At 42.1% G+C, this 25636-nt stretch overlaps 1 protein-coding gene across 1 annotated transcript in view; it reads right to left on the reverse strand.

Moving 5' to 3' along the window:
* Positions 1-2300: 2300 nt before the first annotated feature.
* The window catches only part of loxhd1a (lipoxygenase homology PLAT domains 1a), a 35002-nt gene continuing 11666 nt past the window's right edge, over positions 2301-25636 (reverse strand). Inside the window, exons 9-42 of the mRNA XM_085792954.1 lie at positions 25077-25327; positions 24858-24993; positions 24570-24730; positions 24375-24461; positions 23349-23484; positions 23095-23249; positions 22828-22988; positions 21985-22061; positions 21697-21893; positions 21003-21195; positions 20746-20906; positions 19553-19889; positions 18378-18529; positions 17631-17764; positions 17055-17203; positions 16794-16898; positions 16573-16701; positions 16312-16479; positions 16037-16218; positions 15784-15900; positions 14916-15078; positions 14464-14618; positions 14159-14368; positions 13203-13323; positions 12845-13053; positions 12520-12705; positions 10650-10777; positions 10421-10538; positions 8245-8422; positions 5575-5760; positions 4407-4577; positions 3797-3935; positions 3343-3498; positions 2301-2787 (exon numbers count right to left, since the gene is read on the reverse strand). Coding sequence (XP_085649080.1) covers positions 2307-2787; positions 3343-3498; positions 3797-3935; positions 4407-4577; positions 5575-5760; positions 8245-8422; positions 10421-10538; positions 10650-10777; positions 12520-12705; positions 12845-13053; positions 13203-13323; positions 14159-14368; positions 14464-14618; positions 14916-15078; positions 15784-15900; positions 16037-16218; positions 16312-16479; positions 16573-16701; positions 16794-16898; positions 17055-17203; positions 17631-17764; positions 18378-18529; positions 19553-19889; positions 20746-20906; positions 21003-21195; positions 21697-21893; positions 21985-22061; positions 22828-22988; positions 23095-23249; positions 23349-23484; positions 24375-24461; positions 24570-24730; positions 24858-24993; positions 25077-25327 — 5789 coding nt within the window. The 3' untranslated portion in view covers positions 2301-2306. The remainder of the gene's footprint in view (positions 2788-3342; positions 3499-3796; positions 3936-4406; positions 4578-5574; positions 5761-8244; positions 8423-10420; positions 10539-10649; positions 10778-12519; positions 12706-12844; positions 13054-13202; positions 13324-14158; positions 14369-14463; positions 14619-14915; positions 15079-15783; positions 15901-16036; positions 16219-16311; positions 16480-16572; positions 16702-16793; positions 16899-17054; positions 17204-17630; positions 17765-18377; positions 18530-19552; positions 19890-20745; positions 20907-21002; positions 21196-21696; positions 21894-21984; positions 22062-22827; positions 22989-23094; positions 23250-23348; positions 23485-24374; positions 24462-24569; positions 24731-24857; positions 24994-25076; positions 25328-25636) is intronic.

A 25636-nucleotide genomic window follows, 5' to 3' on the forward strand; every position in this document is an offset into this window, starting at 1 on the left:
TTTGTTTTTTCTTGTTTTTTAAATGCTCTGCTTCTCACAATGCACTATGGGTCTTAATAATGATCATCTGTGAAGCATGTTCCTTCGCTTTAACTCTTTGTATCTCTCTTTTGAGTTTCGTCTCTGGTGTTTCTCTTCAGTTCTTTTTACAGAATAGTTTGTAGACTTAAGCATAACAAGTGCCTCGCTTTAAGTGTTAGGAGATATTTCCATATTACTGACACCATTAATACGTAACAATCAATCCATGAAGCCACCATGCCTTATTGGTTGCATAATTAACAAAAAAAAAAAGAAAAAGGATGGGTCATGATGAAGGAGCTGAGAAAATATTTGACAGGTGTTGACAAAAGCCATTTTCCTCAACAACAAAAAAAAAAAAGAAAAGAAAAAAGTCAAACTTTCCAAAACAGGTGTCGGTTTGTAGAAGTGAAGCATCACATACTGTGGAAATAGTTCTGACTACAAAGAGGCATGTTTCACTGTGGGCTTTACAAATATTACTCTTCCTTTACTTCATGTCTCTGTTCTGTTTATCTTCTATCTCCTATTCTCTCCACTTCTTTTTCTTTTCGTTTTTGTTTTGTTTTACCGTCCATCCCTCCTCTCAGAATCTATCCTCCGTTTCCTTTTACAGTCTATAAGGAAGGCAAGGATTTTAAAGCACAACCTTTTTCTAAAAATGCATGTTTTCTCAGGTTTCAATATAGTCTCAATGGTTTAATAGTATATGGTGAAAATATATACAAAGAATATAACAGAAAAAAAAAATATTAATTTTGTTGCTGCTTGAATCTGAAAAACAAAACTGAAGAGAAAATCCCAAAAAGTGCCAGTGAAAGGGCTGCCGCCATCCTTGTATGAAAATCTGCTGTTTAGCTGTGACTGCGCAATGTTTTTCAATATAGGATATTTTATCTGAAAATAGAACTATTTATCATTAATATTAAAGCAATAGCGCATTAATGGTGATGAGTGTGTTGATGAAGAAATGGATGAGCATATTATGGGTAAATGTTAGATTCACATTTGGTGGAATTTTGTACTTTATTTATTATTACTACTAATAATAATGATAATGATTTCAAAACTTGCATTGCTAAACCCAAACTGTTCTGTTTTGGTTTTTTTAATTTGAATTTTATTTCATGGCTTGTATATTATCCTTTTGTATGTGCTCTTTTTGTAATAAATTGGATAAAATAGACTTGTTTTGGACTTTTTGATTTTTCTTTCAACTTTAATGATCTCGACTTTTTCCCCCCAAGATATGAGAAGAGTTTGACCCTTTGATCCTTAAGAGCCTGTTATTACATCCAAATGTAGTCTCAGATCAGGAGGAAATATTCTTGTTGTATTGGCATCAATTTATGTGCATTTTTATAAATTCATACTCCCCTCAGTTCTTCACAGAAACCTTCAGTAAATGATTTTGGTTTTCCAGCCAATAATTTGACTGTTCTGGTTCACTGCTCCGGCTAAAAAGAAAAAATATTTCAGCTCCAAAACCGAGCAAAGAGAGAGAATGGTGAGGTTGGACTATAATTACTAAATGTGTAAATAAGCAGCTGCTTATTAAGTCTGTTAAATAAACTCCGATGGTGATGATATGTCAGTGCTGTGTTTACAAATGTTTCCCACTCGTCCCCAAGTGGCCAAAAAATGTGGATTGTTTAAGCTGCAGTTATTGATTTTCATCTAATGAGGGTCCAGAGGTTGAGGTAAACACAATGCTGACGTATAATTACTGTTACAGATTTATAATTACTGAATATCTGCTGCTGAGCCGATAGTGTGCAGTGAGTTTATCAGAGCTTCTCCACTGGAAGCAGCTTCCTGCTGTGATGGTTTGATAACAACTGTGAGACTGAACTAAAACAACGGAGTAGCCCGCGCAACGTGCTGAAAGACCGTGAAAGGTTTTGTAGAGAGCTGAATCACTGTGAGTTTAGATATTTGATTCACTGCTACTGTAAAAATAAGAATCAGCGTTGTTTTTTAAAATAAATGTAGTGACTGAGTCGCTGAGTCTGAGCATTACAAAAGAGTTTAATCTTTTATAAAACCTCCTTTATAACAAAGCAGCTGAGCAAACTATCCCTGACATGAAATTTAAAAAGAATGGCACTTTCATTTTCCTGACTAAAGACAATATTGTCTCAGTATTTCATTGCAGGCTGTTTTCTCAGGTAGTATTAAACATCGAACTATATAATAATTTTAAAAAATCATCAATGTAAAAATCAGTCTCAGTTCCTGAGAAGTAAAACTCTCTCTTTGGTCATTACTTTTCAACATTTTTTTTTTTAGTATTTGGGGTAGATGACTCTGTTGATCTGCCCGTCGGCCTTCTTAGTGTCCAGCCACTTCCCACAGAGGAAGATGGTGGTGACGCCGTTGGCCGTGTTGGTGACCTCCACGCGGTCCAGCAGCCAGCCGGGGCTCAGCCCGGAGTTATCGTGCTCCACCCGAACCTTCTGCAGCTCTCCCATGTCCAGCATCTCCAGCAGGAACCGGTCCGTCTGGTCGCGTTCGAAAAGGTTGCGAAACTTCTGCCGCAGCTGCCGGCGGCCCGAGTCTCCGTTGGTGCCGTAGACGGTGATGAAAACGTTGGCGTCCGTGCCCGCTCCCTTCTCGTCGCCCGTGATGACGATGATCTCATACTTGACGGGCACCAGGCCTCGAGCTTTGCTGGCGAAGCTCTCGATCGTCTTTGTGCACTCAAAGGTCAAGAAATCGTCCCTCTTTGGAGAGAGAGGGATGAGGCCGTTGCAGATGAAGATGTACCTGGAGGTGAGGAAACACATAGAATGAGACATATAGTAGGGGTGGGAATCTTTTACTATCTCACGATGAGATTTGATTCTGATTTTTGGGGCTACGATTCGATTCAAAACGATTTGATTCACAATGATTTCTGCTTCAGTCTATCGGTGTACAAAGGATCCTCATGATCTACTCCAGTCTGCTTTGCAAGACAGAATGACTAAAGTGTCTTTTTCACATTTATTGAGTTTTAAACATTTATCCATGCTTAGATTGAATTGTTGAAACTGTTGCATAAAAGCAATATGACATATTACTTAAGTAACAAAATTAAAAGTGTCTCTTTAAAAAGATAGTGCTGTTAAACATGCTGCCTTTTAAATTCCAAGGAAAAGGAGGCCGACAGCCAGCAGATTTGTTTCATTTTTTTAAATCGATTTTGGGACATTTTATATCGATTTTGAATTGTATGAGAATTGCGATTCTTATGTGAATCGATTTTTTGGCACACCCCTAACATATAGTACATAAAATAATGCACAGATGTACTGGTTTTGATGTAAATAGATGTCTTACTTGTTTCCTAGTTCCCTCTCAGTGACGACGACTTCCTCCACATGCCAGAAAACCTCCCCCTTTACTTTCTTTCCATCCTTGGGTGTGTGTCCCAGGCAGATACCAGCAATATCACCCAGGTTCTTGGACGAAAACTCAAACCTGTCGACATTGCCCCTGAGAAGCGAAGCACACAAAAGCGCTGAGTAAATGAGTAGCTCCTAAGCTCTTAAATTGGCCTACGAGCTTTAAATTCATGTCGCTGCCAATTTGTTCAGTGTCATAATGAATCCTCGGCAGGACGGTGCAATGTCATGATAGTGGAATGCAGCTTTGGTTTCAAGTGCTCATTGCTAGTGGGATTTTCATTAATGAGAGTAAAATGAGAATCAGAGGGAGAGAGAGTGAATTTCTTTGAGCTTTTTCATGCAAAAAAGTTGCAGCTCATTGAATTAATCTTGCAGCGAGTACCTACCGCAAGAACCTCTTCTTCTTTGAGGAGTTCTCCATTACAAATTCTTTTGATCGGCCCTTCCTCCCCTCAAGTACAATCCAGGCGTTTTCTTTGGTTTCAGACTCAGCCGTGTCTCCAGTTGTGACACAGATTTCATATTCTTGTAGGGAGTAAAAACACAGACAGTGAATTTGTTGTTCTCGAGCAAACACGGCATCATTTCCACATTTACAATACATGAACACTATTTAAAGTTACAGTACATACGATTTTCATGTAATTACCCCAATTTTGGTCTGCATTTTTTGTATTCCTCTCCTCTACAGTTAGTTTTCATTGTTAGTGCAGAGTTCGCTGCCTTGAAAACAATGCAGCATATAATTTCGTCTCATTGATGTCCGCCTCTGTTTACTGCTCGCTCTCTTTACACCTTATCAGAGCTGCCTTATTAAAACAATGTGAGATTGTTTGGCTGCACTGTAAACAGATACTCACACCATTTGCTTTTATATAACAAAGCTCATCGAGTGTTTGGGTAATATTAACCACAGGGGTTTTGGCAAATCATGACTGCAATCTTAACAATTAGCCTACGATTTAAAAGTGCATTGAATGTGCTGTGTGTCCTTACTGGTTTTCTCATTGAGGTCTAAGTAGTCGTTGTTAGCACAGGCCAGGTCTCTCATTATCTGTCCGTCATCATCGTTCTTGGCGAGCCAGCGGTCGCAGGGGAAACGAAAAGTTTTGTCCAGGAGCTCATCCTTCACGTCAATGTACTCCAAATGCCAACCAGCAGAAGGACCTGGGGTGTAATGGGATCAGGATACAAACAAGACAGTTAAGTAAAGATGTTGTCAAGAGCGATAAACTGAGAGTGATACAGGAACATTAAGGACCACTCAGCGAAAATCTGCGTTATATCCTCCTCCTAAGACAGAGCAGTGATGCAGCAGACGACTGCAGCTCCATTAAGCCATTAAAGGGATAGTTCAACATTTTGGCAAATTGACCCATTGCCATAATCCCTATAGTCATAGCAGTAGGTTCGTTACTTTTAATTGTCGGTGCAAGCTATTTTTAGAACGGCGGAGCGGAGCCGTGAGCTGCTTAGAGCTATGCTACGGAGGCTAATGGGATTTCTTGGTTTTCCTCATCAAACTCATCAAATACACAATCCAACAACTCCAAAACGCTCTGGTGGACAAGTTGTGACCTGCACATTCACCACGCTATGAGATAATAATGGAACATTACGAGACATTGTTTTAGAGGTAAATTCATGCAAAACTGCTGATGCGTGTTGCGTTCAGGGACAGTTTTTCAGCAGTCTCTGTATTTACCTCTAAAACAACTCTGTCTGGTAACGTTCTGTTATTATCTCATAGCGCGGTGAATGTGCAGGTCACAACTTGTCCACGACAACGTTTTGGAGTTGTTGGATTGTGTATTTGATGAGTTTGATGAGGGAAACCAAGAAATTTCATGAGCCTCCGTAGCATAGCTCTGAGCAGCTCGCGGCTCTGTTCCGCCGTTCTAAAAGTAGCTTGCACCGACAATTAAAGGTAACAAACCTACTGCTATGACTATAGCGATTATGGCAATGGGTCAGTTTGCCAAAACGTTGAACTATCGCTTTAACCGTGCAGATTTTGTCCAAGTGGTGCTTCAGACAATTTTCCAGATAAACCGATCACACGTTGTGCAATTGTGACTTGTGTAACATGTAGTGTAACAAAATGAAGCGCAGTTTAATTCGCCCGCCGCCACGCAGGGTGACTGTTTTCCTCTGAGTGGCTGACCTGAGTTGTCGTGCCAGACTCGTACTTTGGAGAGATCTCCCAGGCTGAGGATGTCTGAGAAGCGAAATGTGTCCACCTGCTTGCGTTCAAACTTGTTGGACTTGGTGGAGTCTTTCAGCGCCAGCGTCCCCGAGTCTCCGTTCTCTCCGAAAATGATGATCCACACGTTGGCATCGGTGCCCGCTCCTGAGGACACGTTTAGAAAATAACATCAGAAACTGTGTCCTGTTTTGATTTTCTCAACAGGAAAAAAAAACATTAAAATGAATAAAAATGGAAATTACATGTGCTGTATGGAAATTTATATTTAAGCTTGGAAAATTGCAATGCATCTGAACTATTGCAGGGATTTGCTGAATTACTAATAAACACTGAGACTGATTGCAAAGCCCCGAGGAAACTCATCAGCTGAAAACCAACCGCACGGTGCAAAGAGGAAAAATGAGGAGCAGAGAGAGCTGTGTTCTCTGACTCAGAGAGCACATCTATAATCCCTCTGTGCTTGATTACTTCATTACAGGGGTTAGATACCTCTCAGTCTGCAGCATATTTTCATACTGTCTGCGCATCCACACAGAGAGCCAATATTTTAATTAGCAGCCCTGTTGTTTTAATGAGAAATAAAATTGTAAGCTCTGTTACCAGCACCTTACGAATCACATTTAAGCTGCTGCTGCCTTTTCCTTTACCTCTCTCTCTATATATTCATGTACATACTTGACATTCAATGCCTCTTCACAAGAAGTCCATTACCATATGAACAACATCACCTATGTAACGCTGTCTGCATGCCTGTGCCTCTGTGTTGCATGTGTGTGTATGTGTTATTATCAGCCTGGCTCATTATTCCTCACAGAGCCTGAGCGGTGGCGCAGAGCTTCATCTTAGCTTCCAGTAACTGCCAAGGGCAGGGAGCGCTCCTTTGAAGTCGGCTCAGACTTTCTCGCCACACTATCGTATTGATCAGCAGCAGCGCTACTGAGCTATAGAAAATGCTGCATGAAGAAAAGAGGGAGCAAAACCGCATGAAGGATTTCTGAGGAGGATGTCTTCCATTACCATGTTGGACTCAAATATAATTGATTCCACTTAAACTCCTCTTGGAAAACATTAACCTCTGCATAAAGGAAGGTCAAATGAGGATCGAGGATCTGCATGACATCTAAGTTGGGTGGTCAGAGAGTAGGGTGAAAAAATAGCCTCAGTCATCAGGTGAGGAGTTCACTGATTGGAGAGGTCCCATGAATCAATCGCCATCCACTTTTAAGATGAGCTCATGGTGGATACGCTCAGGGGCATTGCCTTTGAAAGTGCTCGAAAACATGAACAGCTAAGAGATGATGGGAAAGGTGGAGACAGGAGGAGACACTTAAAGAGATGATACGTCTCAGCTGACCACTCGGTCCCTGAGGGATCCTCCAGGAGGAGCTGGAGGATGTTAGTGATGAAAGAGAAAGTGTGAGCCGCTCAGAGCATCAGTGGACCTGACCCGATACTGACCCCCACATAGAGAGATGGATGGATCACGTTGGTGTTCCTATTACAGAGACATGAAAGGCCCTTGTCTGTTAAATACAATCGAACTCATGAATGGTGTTCCCCAGAGATCGATCCTTGGCCCACTTCTTTTTCTTGTATATAAATACGATTTAAGGGGGCAACTATGCAAGTCCGGTCGCTTTTCCACTGTTTTGCTAACCCTCCTCCTGGCCATGTGCATTTGTTTACAACAAAGCCGACAAAAAAGCAATCAATAGAGTAGTAGATAATAGGGGTGGGAATCTTTTACTATGTCACGATTCAATTCGATTCGATTCGATTCTGACTTTTGGGGCTGCGATTCGATTCAAAATCGATTTTCGATTCAGAACGATTTGATTCATAATGATTTCTGCTTCAGTCTATCGGTGTGCAAAGGATCCTCATGATCTACTCCAGTCTGCTTTGCAAGACAGAATGACTAAAGTGTCTTTTTCACATTTATTGAGTTTTAAACATTTATCCATGCTTAGATGGAATTGTTGAAACTGTTGCATAAAAGCAATATCACATTACTTAAGTAACAAAATTAAAAGTGCCTCTTTATAAAAAAAAAAATAGTGCAGTTAAACATGCTGCCTTTTAAATTCTAAGGAAATGGAGGCCGACAGCCAGCAGATTTGTTTCATTTTTTTTATTCTTTAAAATCGATTTTGGGACATTTTATATCAACTCTGAATTGTATTAAATGAGAATTGCGATTCTTATGTGAATCGATTTTTTGGCACATCTCTAGTAGATAACGTTATATATCATATACGATGTTACGAATTGTATATTTGTGTAGTCTTATCTGTCATAAACAAGAGATTACGGGTTACGGGGCGCGTTTGTGTCGCGGTGTGCAGATACTAGAGCTGGGACACCGGGTCGGCTGCACTGATCTTGCAAAGTTGTTTTTCATCCAAGAGACGCTAACTCTCCATTCTCCCACGTAACAACATGTCATTTATTAAACCATCACAATTACTCCAAAGCTGTTTAATTAAGGCAGAAATGTAGCAAAGTTAAGCTAAAAACCCTGCATAGTTCCTCTTTAATGTTGATTGTTTGATCTGATACAAACAAGACCTGCAGTTTAGGAGCCTTTCAGGTTTTGCTGGATAAATCTAAGGGATCGATGGGACTCACCGGAGTTATCGCTGGTTTTGACCTGGATGACGTAGGTGGTGAGCTCCACCATCAGCTCCTCGTCCACCACAGCGGCCATCTCGCAGATCATGGTCCTCTTAGGCCCACGTGTCCTGGACAGCCACTCCTCATAGGTGAACACACACACCTCCTCTGTGGTCAAGTGACGCATGATCACCTGAGTGAGTGACCAGAGTGAGTAACACTGTTGTTGTAAATGTCATGTCATCGTAAATGTCACTCAGATTCCAGTCATTGATTTTGTTGATCAATGGTCTCAGCTAAAGCATAAAAATTCAACCTAAGCAAACTAAAAGGTGCAGCATCAAATTGTAGTAGGAGTGCATATTATGATACATAAACAAACGGCTGCAGTTGCTCTAAATACAAGAATCTCAATGCTAATATGCTCACAATCAATGACTTGCTTATGTTTAGCCAGTTTAATGTACATGTCTAGCATGTAGTTTTAGCATGACTGTATGCTAACATTTGCTAATTAGCTCTAAGTGAAATGTACAGCTGAGTTTTTAGCCATTTGTCATATTAGCTATTTACATTTCCCGTAAAAGACCATTATCAATTTAATGGCACAACAATGAAATATGTCTTTACAAATTTGCATGGCAATTTGTCCAGTAGTTCTTCCAGGTATTTCAGTCTAAGCTACAGTGATGGACAGACTGACATTGCCCTCTATCTACTCTCCCTTGTTCATTAAGGAGTGTTGTGTCACATTACGGACTCTAACGTGTGACTGATATGTACACAAACCCTCTCTTCTCCCAGGAACGCTCGTCCTCCGGAGTATTTTCATTAATTAATATTATTAACAAAGACCGGGCTCAGGCAGCCACACTTGTATGAGCTCTGCACTCTGCATATTTATTTGGGCAGATTAGTATGCTGGCAGTTCGCCCAGTGCACTGTTGTGTCCATTTCAATACACAGACCCAGAAATCCATAAAGACAGCACATCTGCTTGTGATGCTGAACACACCAGGCTCTGTGCAGGGTCAAGTCAAGGAGATGTTCGCAGCCGCTGAGTCCCAGGCACGGACGGACAGGGCTTGGTATTGTTCCTGACTGGTCTGCTGCTCTGCAGGCATGGTGCCTTTACCAGAGAAGACATTTGCATAGGAAATGTGCTCTGTTTCATCAAATCGGCTGGCCCGAGACATCAGACTGAATCTGGAGGTGAGCACTAATGCTATCCTCACGGGGTCACCGTTTTGGGAAACTATGTATATTAATGCAGTCAATTATATTGCAGGACTTTGCATTAAAAAATGGTGATATCTGCACCGCCGATTCATACTAAAAGCTAATGCAAAATGGAATATTCCCTCTGTACTGAGAGCAGATACACAGAGCTCATTTACTGAGCCCAGTTTGTGTGCTGTGCTGTGTTGTGTTCTGTATGTGTGTGTGTGTGATGCCAGCAACAACAGCATGGTAAATAAAATGGGTCAATATGCTCACTCCAGGAACTCTGGGCCCTGCTGTGTGTGTCTGTGTTATGTGTGTACTTGTACAGCTATACATGTGAGGACCAGTTTGAGTTTTAATCCATCAGAGTGAGGACATTTTGGGTTAAGACTTTATAATAACTAGGTTATTAAGTGTAATGGTTAAGGTTAGGGTAAAGGGCTAGGGAAAACAGTATGTCCTCACAAAGATAGCCATGCAAACGTGTGTGTGTGTGTGTGTGTGTGTGTGTGTGTGTGTGTGTGTGTGTGTGTGTGTGTGTGTATGTCTGTGTCTTTGTGGGTGGGTGAATCATTGACCCCTCTCCTGCAGGCATGGATAGATGTGTCTGTGTATGTGTGTGTGTTTGTCTGTGTGATATAATAGACTGAATGATCCTGCGACCGAAAGCATACAGCGCCGAGATAAAAACACAAAACCTGTGACTGCCTTGCACTATTGATTTTTGGAAGGAGCTAGCAATTACTGCTCTGCTTTTTTATGCTCCTGGTTTCATGTTTTATGGATGAGATCAGCGGTGTCCTCTTCATATCCAATTAGCCCTCCACCAAAAATTAACGAAACCTCTGCATAGTGCACCATCAGCTGATACTGATGCATTAAATAAGCCTGAAACTTTCCTTTTTTGCGGTAATATATGCGTGTGTGTCCGTCTGCAGCAGGTTAAGGTTGGTTAAGGTGAACTGACCTGATCCAGAAACCAGTCAGGTCGGCTGCCGGAGCCGTCGATACGAAGCCTCATCTTCCTCAGTGGGGCAATGTCATCGATCTCCATGTTAAACGTGTCCTCTTGACCTCGCTCAAACCTGATATCCAGCACACAAACAACACAGTATAATGAAATGTAGCTCTTTATCTTATACACTGTGTCCAATGATGATGATGACGACGACAAGACAACTATGTTTTTTAATCACCTGTCCTCGTTCTTCTGCAGCAGCATCTCCTCTGTGCTGCCGTTGGCCCCGAACACAGACATGAAGATCTGCGTGTCTGTTCCAGCGTTTTGCACGTCTCCTGTCACCACCGTCACCTCATAAATGATCTGGTGTGAAAAGGTACGAAATTTCACTCATTTTATCTTCCTCACACACTCGTCTCCCACAGGCTTAAACACCAGGGGAACAAGGATTTATCTTCCAGTTGAGGAGCAATTTTATACAGTAAAACTCCATTTATATTTTAGGAATTACAAAGTTAATGGTGATGCTGTGACCATCAATAAAATGGTAAATTAATAAATGTGCTTTTACAGCAGTACAGTAAGATGTGTGGAGGAATAGCTGGGTCCCTGGACATAAATAAGTCAAAGGCCCCCCACCTCAACAATACAGGTGCAATACAGGGGAGATATAAGCTAAGAGGGAAACTTAACTTAAAACAACCAAGATAAAAACTACATTAACAAGCATGTGTGTCTGGAGTAAAACTGTGGAATAGCTTGCCAAAAGAAGCAAAGCAAAAACCAAACACAATTCAAAAAGAAATTAAAACATAGTGTAATAGAAAGCTATAAACAGGATTGATCAATTGGGTTTTGACTGCAACTGTAATACTATTTATTTATTTATCTTTTTGGCTTCATATGTTAATTATAAGATATCTGCTTCTTTCTGTTACACTGAAACCATGAAGAGCTCTAATGGTTTACCTGAAATTATGAATTAAAGGGTAGGCACTTATAAGCTGGATAGCTTCAGACTACACCTTTTCGATCTTTGTAATATTTATGAACTAAGTTTGAACTATGGAATGTATTACTGAAGGTCGACTGATTGTGACTGATGCTTGGCTATAAATAATTTGTGCACAAGATCAAATAAACCAAACTTAACTAAAACTAAGAAAAACAATATAGATGCCCACATTGAAAGAGGCAATAAAGTTTAAACACATTGTTTTTAGTTGTTCTATGTATCTTTGCTGTAGTTTTGTGTCACTCGTGGTCTTTTTTCTTCTCACTGTAGTTGTGACATTGAGTTTCCAGCAGGAAAATTTAACAGCCAGTCCAAACGGCAGCTCTGGCTCACAGCCATTGGACCCATTCAGTGATCCATCATGGTGGGAGGGGCCGTTCAAAAACGTGCCAAAGTTGTAAATCAATGACGATGTGATGTCCTGACTGACTCATCAGTTCTCATGTTATATTTCTATCAAGACAGAGCAAACCAGGAAGACATGGGAGAGCTCTGTATAACGCTCCTGGTGATAAAGTAGCCTATCTTGTGTTACTCATTAATAATCTTAGTTGAAATGTTATATTATAAAAACATAACCTAACATGTGACAGTGTGTGGCAAAGATCATTATTAAAACCAACCACAAAGATAATCCTGATATTTCTCATTTTCATTATTACCACTGATAAGTCTAATACCTTCACTAGATGAATCTACCTTCAAATCATCCGTCTATACCTATAATATTATCATGACAACTTTCCAGTCTCAAGTCTGTCTCCGTGGAGGCAGGAGCGGAATTAATGTACTTAAAAATGTCATCAAATAAAAATGAATCATAGAAGATTTAGCAGATTTGAAGGTATTAATGTTTAATCGTGATTCAGAGAGGTGACAGTTATAAAAAAGGCATTTCTTTTATTGGATTTGTATTTAAGTACGCCTATTCCAATAATGTAAATTATTCCACCGGTTTCATTAGTGACAGTAATGATTCAAATTGAGTCATTATCGCCGGTTGGCTGCAGATATTGGCTCCGACTGCGATGCACCGTATGTTCCCTGTGATGTGGCCGTGTTTACCTCACTCAGTTACACATTTACATACCTTCTGGGAGATGGAAACGGCCTCTGCATCCAGCACGTTGAATACTCTTACAGACAACCCATCTCCTCGATCTTTGGCCAGCCAGCACTTGCAAGCAAAGACGTATTTGACCCCTTTGGTTGGCACAGCAACAGACAGCTCATCAACCAGCCAGCAGCTCTCAGGAGTGCCCCCATCATGGCCAAGCTGCAGGGAGAGAGAGACAGAGAGAGAGAGAAACAATCACTTCAGGCTTCGTGGGTGTATTTTTCTGCGCGTCCATATGAGTGTGTCAGTGCACGATCTTCGGTGGAACTCTAAAAGCGTCCCACACCCCCTCCCTCACCTCGACCTTTTTGATATCCCCCACGTCTGCACCGTGGGACTCAAAGCTCTCCAGAGAGCCGGCCTCAAAGCCCTTCCTCCCATCTGGCAGGTCCAGCCACAACCTCTCTGTCTGGCCGTGATTGGCCCCGATAATGATCACATAAGCCCTGCTGGTGGTGCTCGCATCCCGCTCCAGTCCGGTACAGATGGAGATGTGGTATGGTATGACTGCACAGGAAGGGCCAGAGCACTTATTCATTCACGAGGGCATGAGATTATGTAAAAATATCTGTGTTTGAATATTAATAACAGTGAGATCCACAGAGCAGACGATGAATCAGGCATGCAGCGCTGAAGCCTCTTGTTATTTTTCTTACTCGGGAGCTCAATTTCCTCCTCCTTCTTCTTCTTCTTTTTATTCATGTTACTGTCGACGCTCTTCACTGTCAGAGCCGGGTTCTTTTTACTGCTGAGGCCCTCTCGCACTCCCTCAAAACCCTGAACACAACACAACAGACGCACACAGTGATGCAGGTAAAAAACTTTCTTATTTATACGTAAGACTATGGGTGAATTCCAATTCCTATCTTAACCCTCAATCTCATAAATTGCGCACTCCCGCGAAGTGCTAGTGCTGTCCCGATTCTGTATAGCCATCAATACTGAGATTCTCCAACACCACCCTTAGGAACAAGGGCTACCCAGAATGCAGTATTTTCTTTGTTAATAAAGATATAAATATTACAAAAACCATTGTATTATCTTAGTTTAGGCACATTTTATGGATTATTTACCCTTAATTGTTGCATAACATTTATTTTTCTATTTTACGATCTTTTGTCAATAGCCGGCCGGTGCGGACAAGCCGTGTTGCTATTGTTTAGTTACGAATGATAATTTTTCTCAGTGGTAATGTAGTTGTTAAGTTGTTTTATCAAGATACAGCCTACGTAAAATGTTTGCGCAGATAATGTTATAAGATGACCGGGCAGAGCAGAGCTATCTAAAGATAGTTACAGCTGGTGTTTACCTTTCAATAAGCCGTGGTATGTGGTGCCTTTCAGCTGAATATATCCATGGTTGTGGTATTTATACAGATTATTTGTTTGAATATCAATTTACAAGTAACTCAACTAACTTATAGGCTACAAAAAAACGAATACCCGAAGTAATAACTGACAGATAGTCCACAACAATTTCAAAAACATGGACCTGATGGACCCGTCGAAAATAGCCCTTAACACTTGGCTACTAAGATTAAGGGTTGAGCTTGAGTGGTGAAGATAGGAATCAGAAATTTACCCTATAACTCACACACTGTCCGTCACGTTACCTTGACATAGAAGACTCTCTCTATGCGTCTGTCCTCCCTCTTCCTGGAGAGCCAGCGCTCACATAGGAAGAGGAAGACCTCCTCCGTGTCCACGTCCAGCACCTCCACCTGGTCCAGGTACCAGTCGGGGCTTACCAAACTGTTGTCATGGCGGATTTTTATCTTGAAAACCAGTCCGAGGTCGACTGCCTCCAAAGTAAACTTGTCCACCTGAGGAGAAAAAAACATGTTGTATGACGTGTTTGTTTATCTTTACTTTAAAGTTGTGTTGTGAAAACTGGCCACAAAACCAGTGCTTTTCTTACAGATCCTCTTTCAAACTTGTTGCTGTTTGTCTCTGACTTGCTGAGCTTCCTCTCTCCGGTGTCGCCCAGGTCGCCATAAATTGTGAGGAAGACATTGGCGTCGGTGCCGGCTCCATACACATCACCTGTAATCACTGATACGTTGTATTGGTGAGCTGCAAGCAGGGACAGGGATCACAGACAAGAACAAAGGGGATTGGTTTGTAGCGATTGGCAGAATATAGACAGAAAATAAAGGTATTTCCCATCGCTGTGTGATGCCAGTGACTTGATAGAATCTCAATCAGGGATAGAAAAAGCCCAGAAGAAGGATTGTTTCTAGATTTCCAAGCTAATGCTCAGAAAGATTGGGAAAACAGGACATAACAATGAGAGAAATCCTGCAAATACGTCTGAATGTGTATGTATAATAGTGCATATGCATGTATTGTCTGTCTGTAAAGTGAACATACTCTCCAGAGCATCTTCCACCTCGATCTCAGTCACTTTCAGACTTCCATCGCGTGAAAGTTTCTCAGTAATGATGTCAGACGGCACCAGCTCCCTCACTGTTTCCCCATCATCCTCCGACTTAGCCAGCCAGCACTCGCATGGGAAGATGACCGTCTCTGAACCCTACGGGGAGCGAGAGTCAGAGTGAGAGGGACAGAGGCTGAAACAAAATGATTTCATTCCCCCCGCGGCTCAGGAGAAAATCAGTGAGTACAGTTGGACTGAGCCTTGGGTTAGTCACAGTGCTGGATTTACCCCTCATCTGTCTGTGAGGAGAACATCTCCACCTACTGACCAAAAATAGTGTTGGTCTGTGGAACGTGAGCAGTAGGATGCTGACAAAGACAAATTAGAAGTCCTCAACGTCAATTATTTAGATGTTGATTAAATATTAAGACTAATGTCAACCCTGAAGCTTCTGAGATGACCTGATGTTTATGTTTCAGTGATATATTGGACTGTCTGCAAGTGCAGTTTTGAGGTACTTGTCCTTGAAATTCATCGAATGGCACTTTATATTTCTACTCCTCTACCCAGATTATTTCCGATATGACACACGTATTGTCCCTATTTTAAATAAATAAACTTAAAACTTATAAAATAAAATGCATAATTATGGATTTATGTGCTTTTACAAACATGTAAAATGCTACTTATACCTTAATATTGCAGTGCAATCAAACACTGTTATATAACAGATATTTGCAAAGTTTAATTCGCATGATAAAGACTTTGACTTTGAATGCAATATTTTCATTCTGCAGTATTTTACTTAAGTAAAGCAGCTGAGTCTCCCTCTGTCACTGCGTCTGTCTCTGTTGACAGTACCTTTCCCTTCCTGAGCAGACGTCTGATCTCCACCCTGTCCAGATGCCAGCCTGGGTTCACGCCGCGGTTGTCATGGCCGATACGGATCTTCTCAATCACGTCTCCCACGTCTTCCAGCTGCATAGAAAACAGAAAATTCTCAAAGTGTTCAGGTCTGAATTTCCTGCATTTACTTCTAATGCTGCTGTTTCCAGAATTTGATGAATGCCACTATTCTATTCTATTTATGTATGATAATAAACTATTATTCTACCTCAACGATAAACATGTCCTCAGCTCCTCTCTCAAAGTACATCCTCCTCTCTCTCTTGGTGACACACAGGGACTTCTGCTGTGTACACACGGCATCTCGGCCGTACAGGACGATGAAGACGTCTGCGTCTGTGCCGGCTCCAAACACGTCACTCGTGAAGACTTTAATCTCATAGGGAACAACTACAAAACGTAAAAAAAAAAAATGTATGTCATCATCGTTTATGCTCATGAAATGATAAATGACGAGCCATGTAATGTAGAACTGTAATTTACAGGGTGTGTAAAGCTCTGTCTGAAGAGGATTTGGGAACAGGTCCCTGACGATGGCCCCATCGTCCTCCGCTCTATCCAACCAGCGGCCGCAGGGGAAGCGCTGTTTCTGTCCCAGAGACGGAGCGTCGATCTCCACCCAGTCCAGGAACCAACCTGCTGATCCTCCTCCTTAAACAGCCACACAGTCAAGTTAGTATATTCCTGTTTTTCTCTGTATCGTGCATCACTCTGTGTTCAGACAGGGAGTCGGTCCTACTGTACCACAGTTGTCGTGTCCAATACGCAGCTTCTTCAGCGGCCCGATGTCCACAGCCTCCACGATGAACTCATCAGTCAGACCACGTTCAAACTTATTCTTATGGTTCTTTGAAGCCTTCAGGTTAACTATCCCTGTGGATGAATACAGCACAGAGTATTATTATTATTATCTAAATACACATGTACAAAGATATAATGCAGTATAATAATATAACAGGTGTTACCAGTGTCATCCTTGGTGCCGTACAGGATCATAAAGACGTTAGCATCTGTTCCTGCGTATTTCTTGTCACCAGTTTTTATCCGTATTGTGAACGTTGTGGTCATGGCTGTCGTAAGAAGAAATAAGAAGTACGTAGTAAGTATGAAATCTTTGAACAATCCGTGGTAATTATTATCTTTATTCATTCAAATAAAAAATTAAAAAAAACATCTCATCTTGTTCAGAGCTGTGATTCTCTGTGCGGCCGTAACGTTGTTCTCACCTTTCTGCTCCAGACCGAGTGTGGCCTCTTCGTCTTCGTCATCATCATCTCCCTTCCTCATAAAGGCCTCGTCCACAGGGACAAGCTCCCTGGCCAGCTGTCCGTCATCTTCATCAACAGCCAGCCAGCGTTTACAAGGGAAAAAGTACCTGAAACCAAACATATTATACATTTTGTGCAGCATACAGTGTTATTTAGTTAATGACAACTCTATCAGCACAATCCTCGTAACACACTATGGGAAAACACTATGGGAAAATGACCATCCCTCTTAAAACTGATCCCAAGCCACCACAGACAGACTGCACCATAACCTGCAGAGTACCATTTTACACCATACAGTGGAGCTCTCTGACATTTTATGTGCAAAGGATCTGTTTGCTATTTGGGGATGACGTTATTTTGTGAAACCTGGTGGTGCTATGACTCAGCATGGTGTAAATAATTGATTAACAACGGTAATAAAAGATTTAATATTTGTCAAGTAAATGACTAGTGTGCCATACTTTGTGTGAAAATGCGGTGTCACGTCTAAGTTAAAGCGCTGATGAATCGCTGCTCTTTCTAAAATCTTACGTGGTGTCATCCTTGTTGTCTATGATCTCCACCCTGTCCAAATACCAGCCGGCGCTGGCCTGGCTGTTGTCATGTCTGATTCGCAGCTTCTTCAGGACGCCCAGGTCGACCGCTGACAAGTTGAAAACGTCCTCCTGTGTCACACGCGTCGCACAAATCGGTGACAGAGGGTCAGGAAAGGCCACGGGTCTTCTTAGGTTAGCAGTCCACAACAGCCTCATTACTTATTTATCTGATCTTTCTTTAACCTGCAAAGCTCCTGATATCCAACAGTTGTTAAGGGGAACTAAGGCAGAACAGCAGTATCAGTGATAACAATCTCGACTAGTATGTAAAACACAGATTAAACAAGTAGATCTGCAATACATTATGTACAGTCACAGAGGCCTGAGGAAGCCTGTGTGGAAAATTAAGGTCAACAATGTACTTCTTATAAATGTTTTAGAGCTGTGAAGAGAAGATACTGCATTGTGCCCTTAGGCTTAATGATATGGTTCTCTTACATTTTGTATGTTTTTCTATCGTTACCCGATACCCAAAGCACATACAGTAACCATTATTCATTCAAGCCACATTCACAATCTATAAAAAATAAATAAATTAAAGGTAAAGGTAAAGGTAGAAAGTTATGTGCTGGAAATATTTCTTGAGTGTGTCTATTTCCTGGAAACTTCTCATCTTTAAATTAGCCACACATACTCCACATAAAACCAGATCAAACAAAAGAAAAATAATGTGAAATCTTACCTGGTTTTTCTCAAACTTGTTCAGGTGGTTGGACTTCCTCAGTTTACGCTCTCCTGTGTCGCCGATCTCTCCGTAGACGTTGATGTAAACGTTGGCGTCAGTGCCCGCCCCCCACAGCGCCCCGGTGAACACATGAACCTCGTACGAGTTCACTGAAAAGGGAAACAGAATGTGTGTTGGGTATCTTGTGACATTTTGCGTATTGATATTTGCAGAATTAAAGGGATAGTTCACCCAAAATTCAAATCGTGCGAGATTTGCACAGACACAGGCAGAGCCGTGAACTGAGACACTGGGAGTTTCCGCAACAAACAAGCTTGAAGCAGAAGTAAGCGATCCGGCCGTTTTGGCTAACTTCTTGTCAGCCGATGGAGTTAGCAGTCCCCGCCCTCGTCCCTATGTCACCATATTCACGCGCATCCCTTGGCTGCACACACAGAGAGGATCGCCCCTTTATGCCGTTCTCTCTCCTCATTGGATAAAGGTTGTAGGATACAAGGAAAGTTTTCTCCTCGGCTTACAGCAGAGCAGAGTGACTGACAGACCCGTGTTTCAGACTAAACACTCTATGTAAGTGATTGCCGTCAGAAGATATAACTATTCAAGACTTATATTAACACAAATATTCTGCTTACTTCTGCTTTAAAATATAATCGGGGCTTCAATACAACAGGGACATTACAGACGAGCACTATGGAGGTATTTGGATGTTTTTTGGTGTGTCTTTTTGGACGAAGAAAAGTGAGCCCCGTTTGCCACCGTCATATAGCAATGCAGTGCTGCGCAGAGCCCCGCTGTAACTCCAAAAAGGCACGGATGACTCTGAAACTTCTCCCAACCCTTAGTCGACATGAGGGTGAGTAGAAAATTAGTGAAATTTGAATTTTGGGTGAACTATCCCTTTAATGTCACAATTAAAACAATAATATGTATCCACTGTGTCTCACTCTCAGCACATAGGAATGATCTGATTATGAAAAGATTTTATTCTGTGGGTATTGGGGGCGGGACTAAATAAGCTTTTGCTTCTCCCGCTTTCCCTTTCGGCCATGTGTATTGTATTATTTGAACTAAGATGAAGTGTGATGATGATGATTTAAATTGACATGCCCGAAATAAACAAATTGATTGATTGATTGATTGATTGACATAGCCATTCATGCTCTACTACTTACTCTCCAGGTCTTCATTGCCCTCAGTCAACAGCTCAACCAGAATCTCCCCGTCCTCCTCGCCCCTGGCCAGCCAGCGGTTACAGTGAAAGCTGAATGTCTCCACCACTTCCCGCAGCTCCTCGATGAACTCCACCTCCTCCTCGTCTTTCTTCTTCTTTTTCTTGTCCTTCTTCTTGTCTTTCTTGGTGTCCTCCTTCTCCTTCTTCACCTCGATCTTCACCATGGCCATCGTCAGCCGCTTGATGTCCACCGTGTCCACGAACCAGCCGTCTCCGACTCCCTTCCCGTCGTGGAAGATGCGCAGCTTGTAGATCTTGCCGACGTCATGAGCCTCGATCTGTGTGGTCGGTAGGGTTGCAAAGGGGCGGGAAATTTCCAGTAAGTTTTCCAGAAACTTTCCATGGGAAGTTAAGATGGGGAATTTGGGAAATATTCCAAATTGGAAACTTTCCATGGGAATTATGGTAATTTATAGGAATTATTGGGAATTTATGGGAATTAAAGCAGAAGTAAGCGATCCGGTCGTTTTGGCTAACTTCTTGTCAGCCGATGGAGTTAGCAGTCCCCGCCCTCGTCCCTACGTCATCACATGCACGCGCATCCCTTGGCTGCACACACAGAGAGGATCGCCCCTTTATGCCGTTCTCTCTCCTCATTGGATAGACCCATGTTTCAGACCAAACACTCTGTATAAGTGATTGCTGTCGGAAGATATAACTATTGAAGACTTATATTAACACAAACATTCCGCTTACTTCTGCTTTAACTGGAAATTGGGGGTAATTTAAACAAACTGTATCATATCCAAACATAAATGTAAATTTTGTTTTGTCATAAGCAGACATCCATGCAAAATAATACAATTAAAAAACATTTCAACAGATTTATTTGTGAGTAGAACTTTATCAAGTTTTAATTCTAGTATGAACAATCAATTATTTTACTGAACAACAAAAACATGAATGTTGAGTAAAATATTACTAATTACTTATTAAGGGCCAACCTTCAATTTAGTAAATTTTGGATTTATTCCCGTTTATTCCCATATATTCCCGTTAATTCCCATGGAAAGTTTCCAACTTTGAAAATTCCCGGAATTTTGCAACCCTAGTGGTCGGTATTAGACAACGGTCAAAACCAGCAGGAGCTGAATTCCCAAGCAGACACTGAAGTGACCCAACATGGACGCAGACCTTGAAGATTTCAGTCGTCCCACGTTCAAAATTGTTGGAACGACTCATGAGAGGAAGAACTTCAGTTTTTCCTTTATCTCCATACATCTGACAGAAGACGTTAGCGTTGGTGCCTCCTGCAAAAACGTCTCCCGTCACCACGGTTACTTCATAGTTGATCACTGGTAATGAGAGGGCATCACAACACAATGACGAGAAATACAACAGGTGATAACAGTTTCACATGATAACATTTCTTTTACATCAATGTTATTTACACGGCTCGATGTCCAGGACCTCGCTGGGATAGATCTCAACCTCCACTTTCCCGTCGGCCTCATCTTTGCAGAGCCAGCGGTCACTCGGGAACATGTACTGCAACCCATGAACCGGCACCGAGATCTGCACGCTGTCCAGAAACCATCCGGCCCGCAGGCCCTCGTTGGTGTGACCGATCAGGAGACGGTTGATCTGTTGAATGCAGAAGAGAAGACATGACAGATACAGGAAATCTTTCCCGCCACATGCCATCACACTGTATAATAACAGCTAAAAAACTCTGGTCGTAACTTACAGCCACTGCGCACTTTATTTTCTACACGCACATTTTTTACTTTGCACTGAAATCAACACTGCCAATTTGTTGTATATACTTTTATACATTACATTTTATTTTATTTGCTATTGCTATTCTATTATGTATAGTTTGTTCTTTATATTCTTATTCTTTATATTCTTATACTATATGTTGTTATTGTCACTGTATCGTCACTGTGTGTCTGCGTAATGCTGTTGCTGCACTGTAATTTCCTAGCTTGGGATCAATAAAGTCTATCTATCTATCTATCTATCTATCTATCTATCTATCTATCTATCTATCTATCTATCTATCTATCTATCTATCTATCTATCTATCTATCTATCTATCTATCTATCTATCTATCTATCTATCTATCTATCTATCTATCTTGCCTTTCCGATGTCGAAGGTATCAATGGTGAAGACGTCAGTGCGTCCCGTCTCAAAGTAGTTCCTGAGGTCGTTGTCGGAGACTGCCAGGATCATTTTGGTCGTGTCCCCCTTCTCCCCGTACAGCTTCACAAACACCTTGGAGTCTGAGCTGGCTCCATTCACATTCCCTGTCTTGATTGCTACGTGGTAGCCGACATCTGTTGATGAGTGAAATTAATGTAATTTAAGTAACCTTTAAAATGATAAGCTGATTGATCTGTGCATTGTTCTTGATCTTTAGTTACTCACTAAAGAGACGCAGACCATCTCCAGCTGGAACTAACTCCCGGACAATCTGTCCATCATCCTCGTTACGGTCCAACCACCTGGAGAAAAACACAAAGGAGACAGACAAGTTCACCCTGCCAACTTTGAAACTTCCCCAACAACTGAAATATAAGAAAGAAATACATCATGCTATTTATTATTTATAACTTTTGTTCTGCAGGATTGGTTTCAGATGGAAACTGAAATGAAATTGACAGAATCTCTAAAATTCAACAAATAAAAAAATAAAATAAAAGCTATTTAACTACATACTGTATATATGCTTTGTTTTGTGTTTAATTCTCAAGCTTCCTTTTTCTCGTGAGGAAGTCACATCACCATTCTTCTCTAAAATAAATGTTAATTAATGTGACAAAGATACAACAGAGCAGAACCAGTACAAGCAACACAAAAGAGTCAACAAGAAAAGCATGCATGGTCTCCATTGTTTTGCTCCCTAACCATTCTCTTTTACCGGGACAGACAGACAGACAGGAAGAGCCTCTTTCCAGAGGTAACACTGCACCTCAGTCTGGGCTCCAGTTACTAAAGGAGACAGAGCTGGCTGGACACATGCAGTTAGTGCCTATTTGTAATGGCAAACTCATCCATCAGCCGCCTAACTGCTTAAACACTTGTCGCTGGACAGCCGGGGGATGTAAATGTGGCCAATTTACAGCTCTTATTAGGTTTCTGGAGCTGTTTGCACAGTTTTGTCCATCTGTTCTATTTCGGTGGGTCTGAAAATAAAAAATTACGAGGGAAACTTCAACACCGGTGACTATGTAACATATAAAACAGCTCAACAAAGTGTTATAGCCTTGCCTGTTACAGGGGAACTCAATAGCCACAGACTCTGGCTGGCCCTCCTCCCTGACCATCACCTTATCAAGGAACCAACCGCAGCCGCCGCCACGGCCATCGTGACCCACACGCACCCTGCGCACCTGGCCCAGAGACACGGCCTCAATGAGGAACTCATCGTGCTGAGGAGGGACAGGGAGGGAGACGACAGATTAAAGATGCATGCTAAAGGTGCATTTTTCCCAAACAAGGTGTGTATGTACTGTATCTGCTGTGTTCATCACTTACATTGCCCTTTTCAAATTTGTTGACATTGTTCTTGCTCATAAACATGAGCCGCTCCCCTGTGTCACCCAGGTCGCCGATAACATTGAGGAAGACGCTGGCATCGGTGCCGCTGCCACTGACGTTGCCAGTGCAGATGGTGACACGATATTTTATCACTTAAGAAAAACAAAATATGAACTGTCACATTATTTTCCATAAAGCACATGCACTCACTAACATTGTGCTTCTGTATATTTCATATGTGTGTCTCTTACATGGCAGAGGATCCTCAATGAGCGCTCCTGTGGCTGGAAGCTCTCTGATGATCTCATTGTCATCTTCATTGATGTCCAGCCAGCGGCCGCATTCAAAAAAATATTCATCCATCGTCAGGGTCTTAAGCAAAGCGACCTGCAGACAGAGAGTCGCTGCATTACAGGGATAGTTCAACATTTTGACAAATTGGCCCATGGCCATAATCCCTATAGTCATAGCAGTAGGTTCGTTACCTGTAATTGTTGGTGCAAGCTATTTTTAGAACGGCGGAGCAGAGCCGTGAGCTGCTCAGAGCTACGTTACGGAGGCTCATGGGATTTCTTGGTTTCCCTCATCAAACTCATCAAATACACAATCCAACAACTCCAAAACGCTCTGGTGGACAAGTTGTGACCTGCACATTCACCACGCTATGAGATAATAACAGAACTACCAGACAGAGTTGTTTTAGAGGGAAATTCATGCAAAACCACTGATGCGCGTTCCCGTCGGAGGCAGTTTTCTGGCAAGCAGTCTCTGCATTTGCCTCAAAAACAACTCGTAACATTCCGTTATTATCTCATAGCTTGGTGAATGTGCAGGTCACAACTTGTCCACAAGAGCGTTTTGGAGTTGTTGGATTGTGTATTTGATGAGGAAAACCAAGAAATCCCGTTAGCCTCCGTAGCGTAGCTCTGAGCAGCTCGTGGCTCTGCTCCGCCGTTCTAAAAATAGCTTGCACCATCAATTAAAGCTAACAAACCAACAGTGGCAATGGGCCAATTTGCCAAAATGTTGAACTATCCCTTGAAGTGTCATTACACACAGACAAATTAATACTGGCGATTAAATCAGTGACATACATATACAGTATTAAATGGCTTAACATTTATCTGTGAGAGATAAGAGTTTCCTCACAGTCTGTTGTGCACATATTCTCTTTTCAGGTACAAAATTAAGCTCTAATTCAGTGTCAGCCTCAGTGCTCAGAGGTGACATTGTACAACAGATTTAAGAGCTTACACCAACAGATCAATGAGTCTCACCCTCCCTAAATGCCAGCCAGAAAATGGATTTCTCTTCTCGTGCCAGATGCGCACTTTCAGCAGTCTCCCTATGTCTGGCATTTCAACCTATAGTCATTGAAGAAATGTGTAATTATAACAGACACAAGGGGGAAAAGAAATGTCTTTGAAATGAGCTTCACAATGGATGAAGATGCAACGTGCTTACAGGCTCACCATGAATTTATCAAGCTGGCCCTGCTCAAAGCTGTCAGAGTTGTTTTCCAGTCTGACCTCATCAGACTTGCCCCTCTCTCCGTAGATCTGCAGAAACACCTGTGCGTCCGTCCCTGCCCCCTTCACATCTGAGGTCCAGACCGACAGGGACCATGGGTACTCTGGGAAAGATTAGATTTGAAACTCAAGCACGCCAGCCAGGAGAGCACCTTTTTTCAGATAATATATGTGTAAAGAGCATTTTTTTCTCTGAGCAGAGATTTATGAGGAGAGCAAAGCAAAACCCACTCTTCTGTTTTTTCTGCCTCAGAGAGACCATCTCATACAGCTCCCTCTCGATCAGTCCGTCCCCCTCGTCCTCGTCCAGCCACTTCCCGCATGGAAACGTCTGCTCGATGCCCGTGAAAGGACAGTATATCACCACCTGGAAGGGAGACGGGTGCTCGGAGTGTGAGCGACACTTTGAGAATGAATCTGTGACCAATAAGACAAGTAGTTTTTAAGTACCTTTTCACAGTACCACCCGGCACCGACGGCCGCGTTGTCGTGCCCGATGGTGACTCTGCTGAGCGGGCTGATCAGGTCACAAATCTCCGCGTTGAAAATGTCGATGAGGCCGCGCTCGAAAGTACCGCCCTCCAGGAAGACTTTACCGCTGTTCTTTGTGCCCTTGGTGCCGTGCATGACCAAGTGGATCTTTGAGTCGGTGCCCGCACCCCTCACGTTTCCAGTCATCACTTGCACATTGTAGACAATTCCTGAGCAGATATACACAAAACTTGCCAAATTAGCGCAGAAGACAAAGAAGTGAGATATGATTAAAGGGATAGTTCAACATTTTGGCAAATTGGCCCATTGCCATAATTGCTATAGTCATAGCAGTAGGTTCGTTACCTTTAATTGTCGGTGTAGGCTATTTTTAGAACGGCGGAGCAGAGCGGCGAGCTGCTCAGAGCTACGCTACGGAGGCTAACGGGATTTCTTGGTTTCCCTCATCAAATACACAATCCAACAACTCCAAAACGCTGTCGTGGACAAGTTGTGACCTGTACATTCACCACGCCATG

Source organism: Trachurus japonicus, chromosome 12 (assembly GCF_045865225.1).
Source record: "Trachurus japonicus isolate A0001 chromosome 12, Traja_1.0".
In the NCBI taxonomy this organism is placed as follows: Eukaryota; Metazoa; Chordata; class Actinopteri; order Carangiformes; family Carangidae; genus Trachurus; species Trachurus japonicus.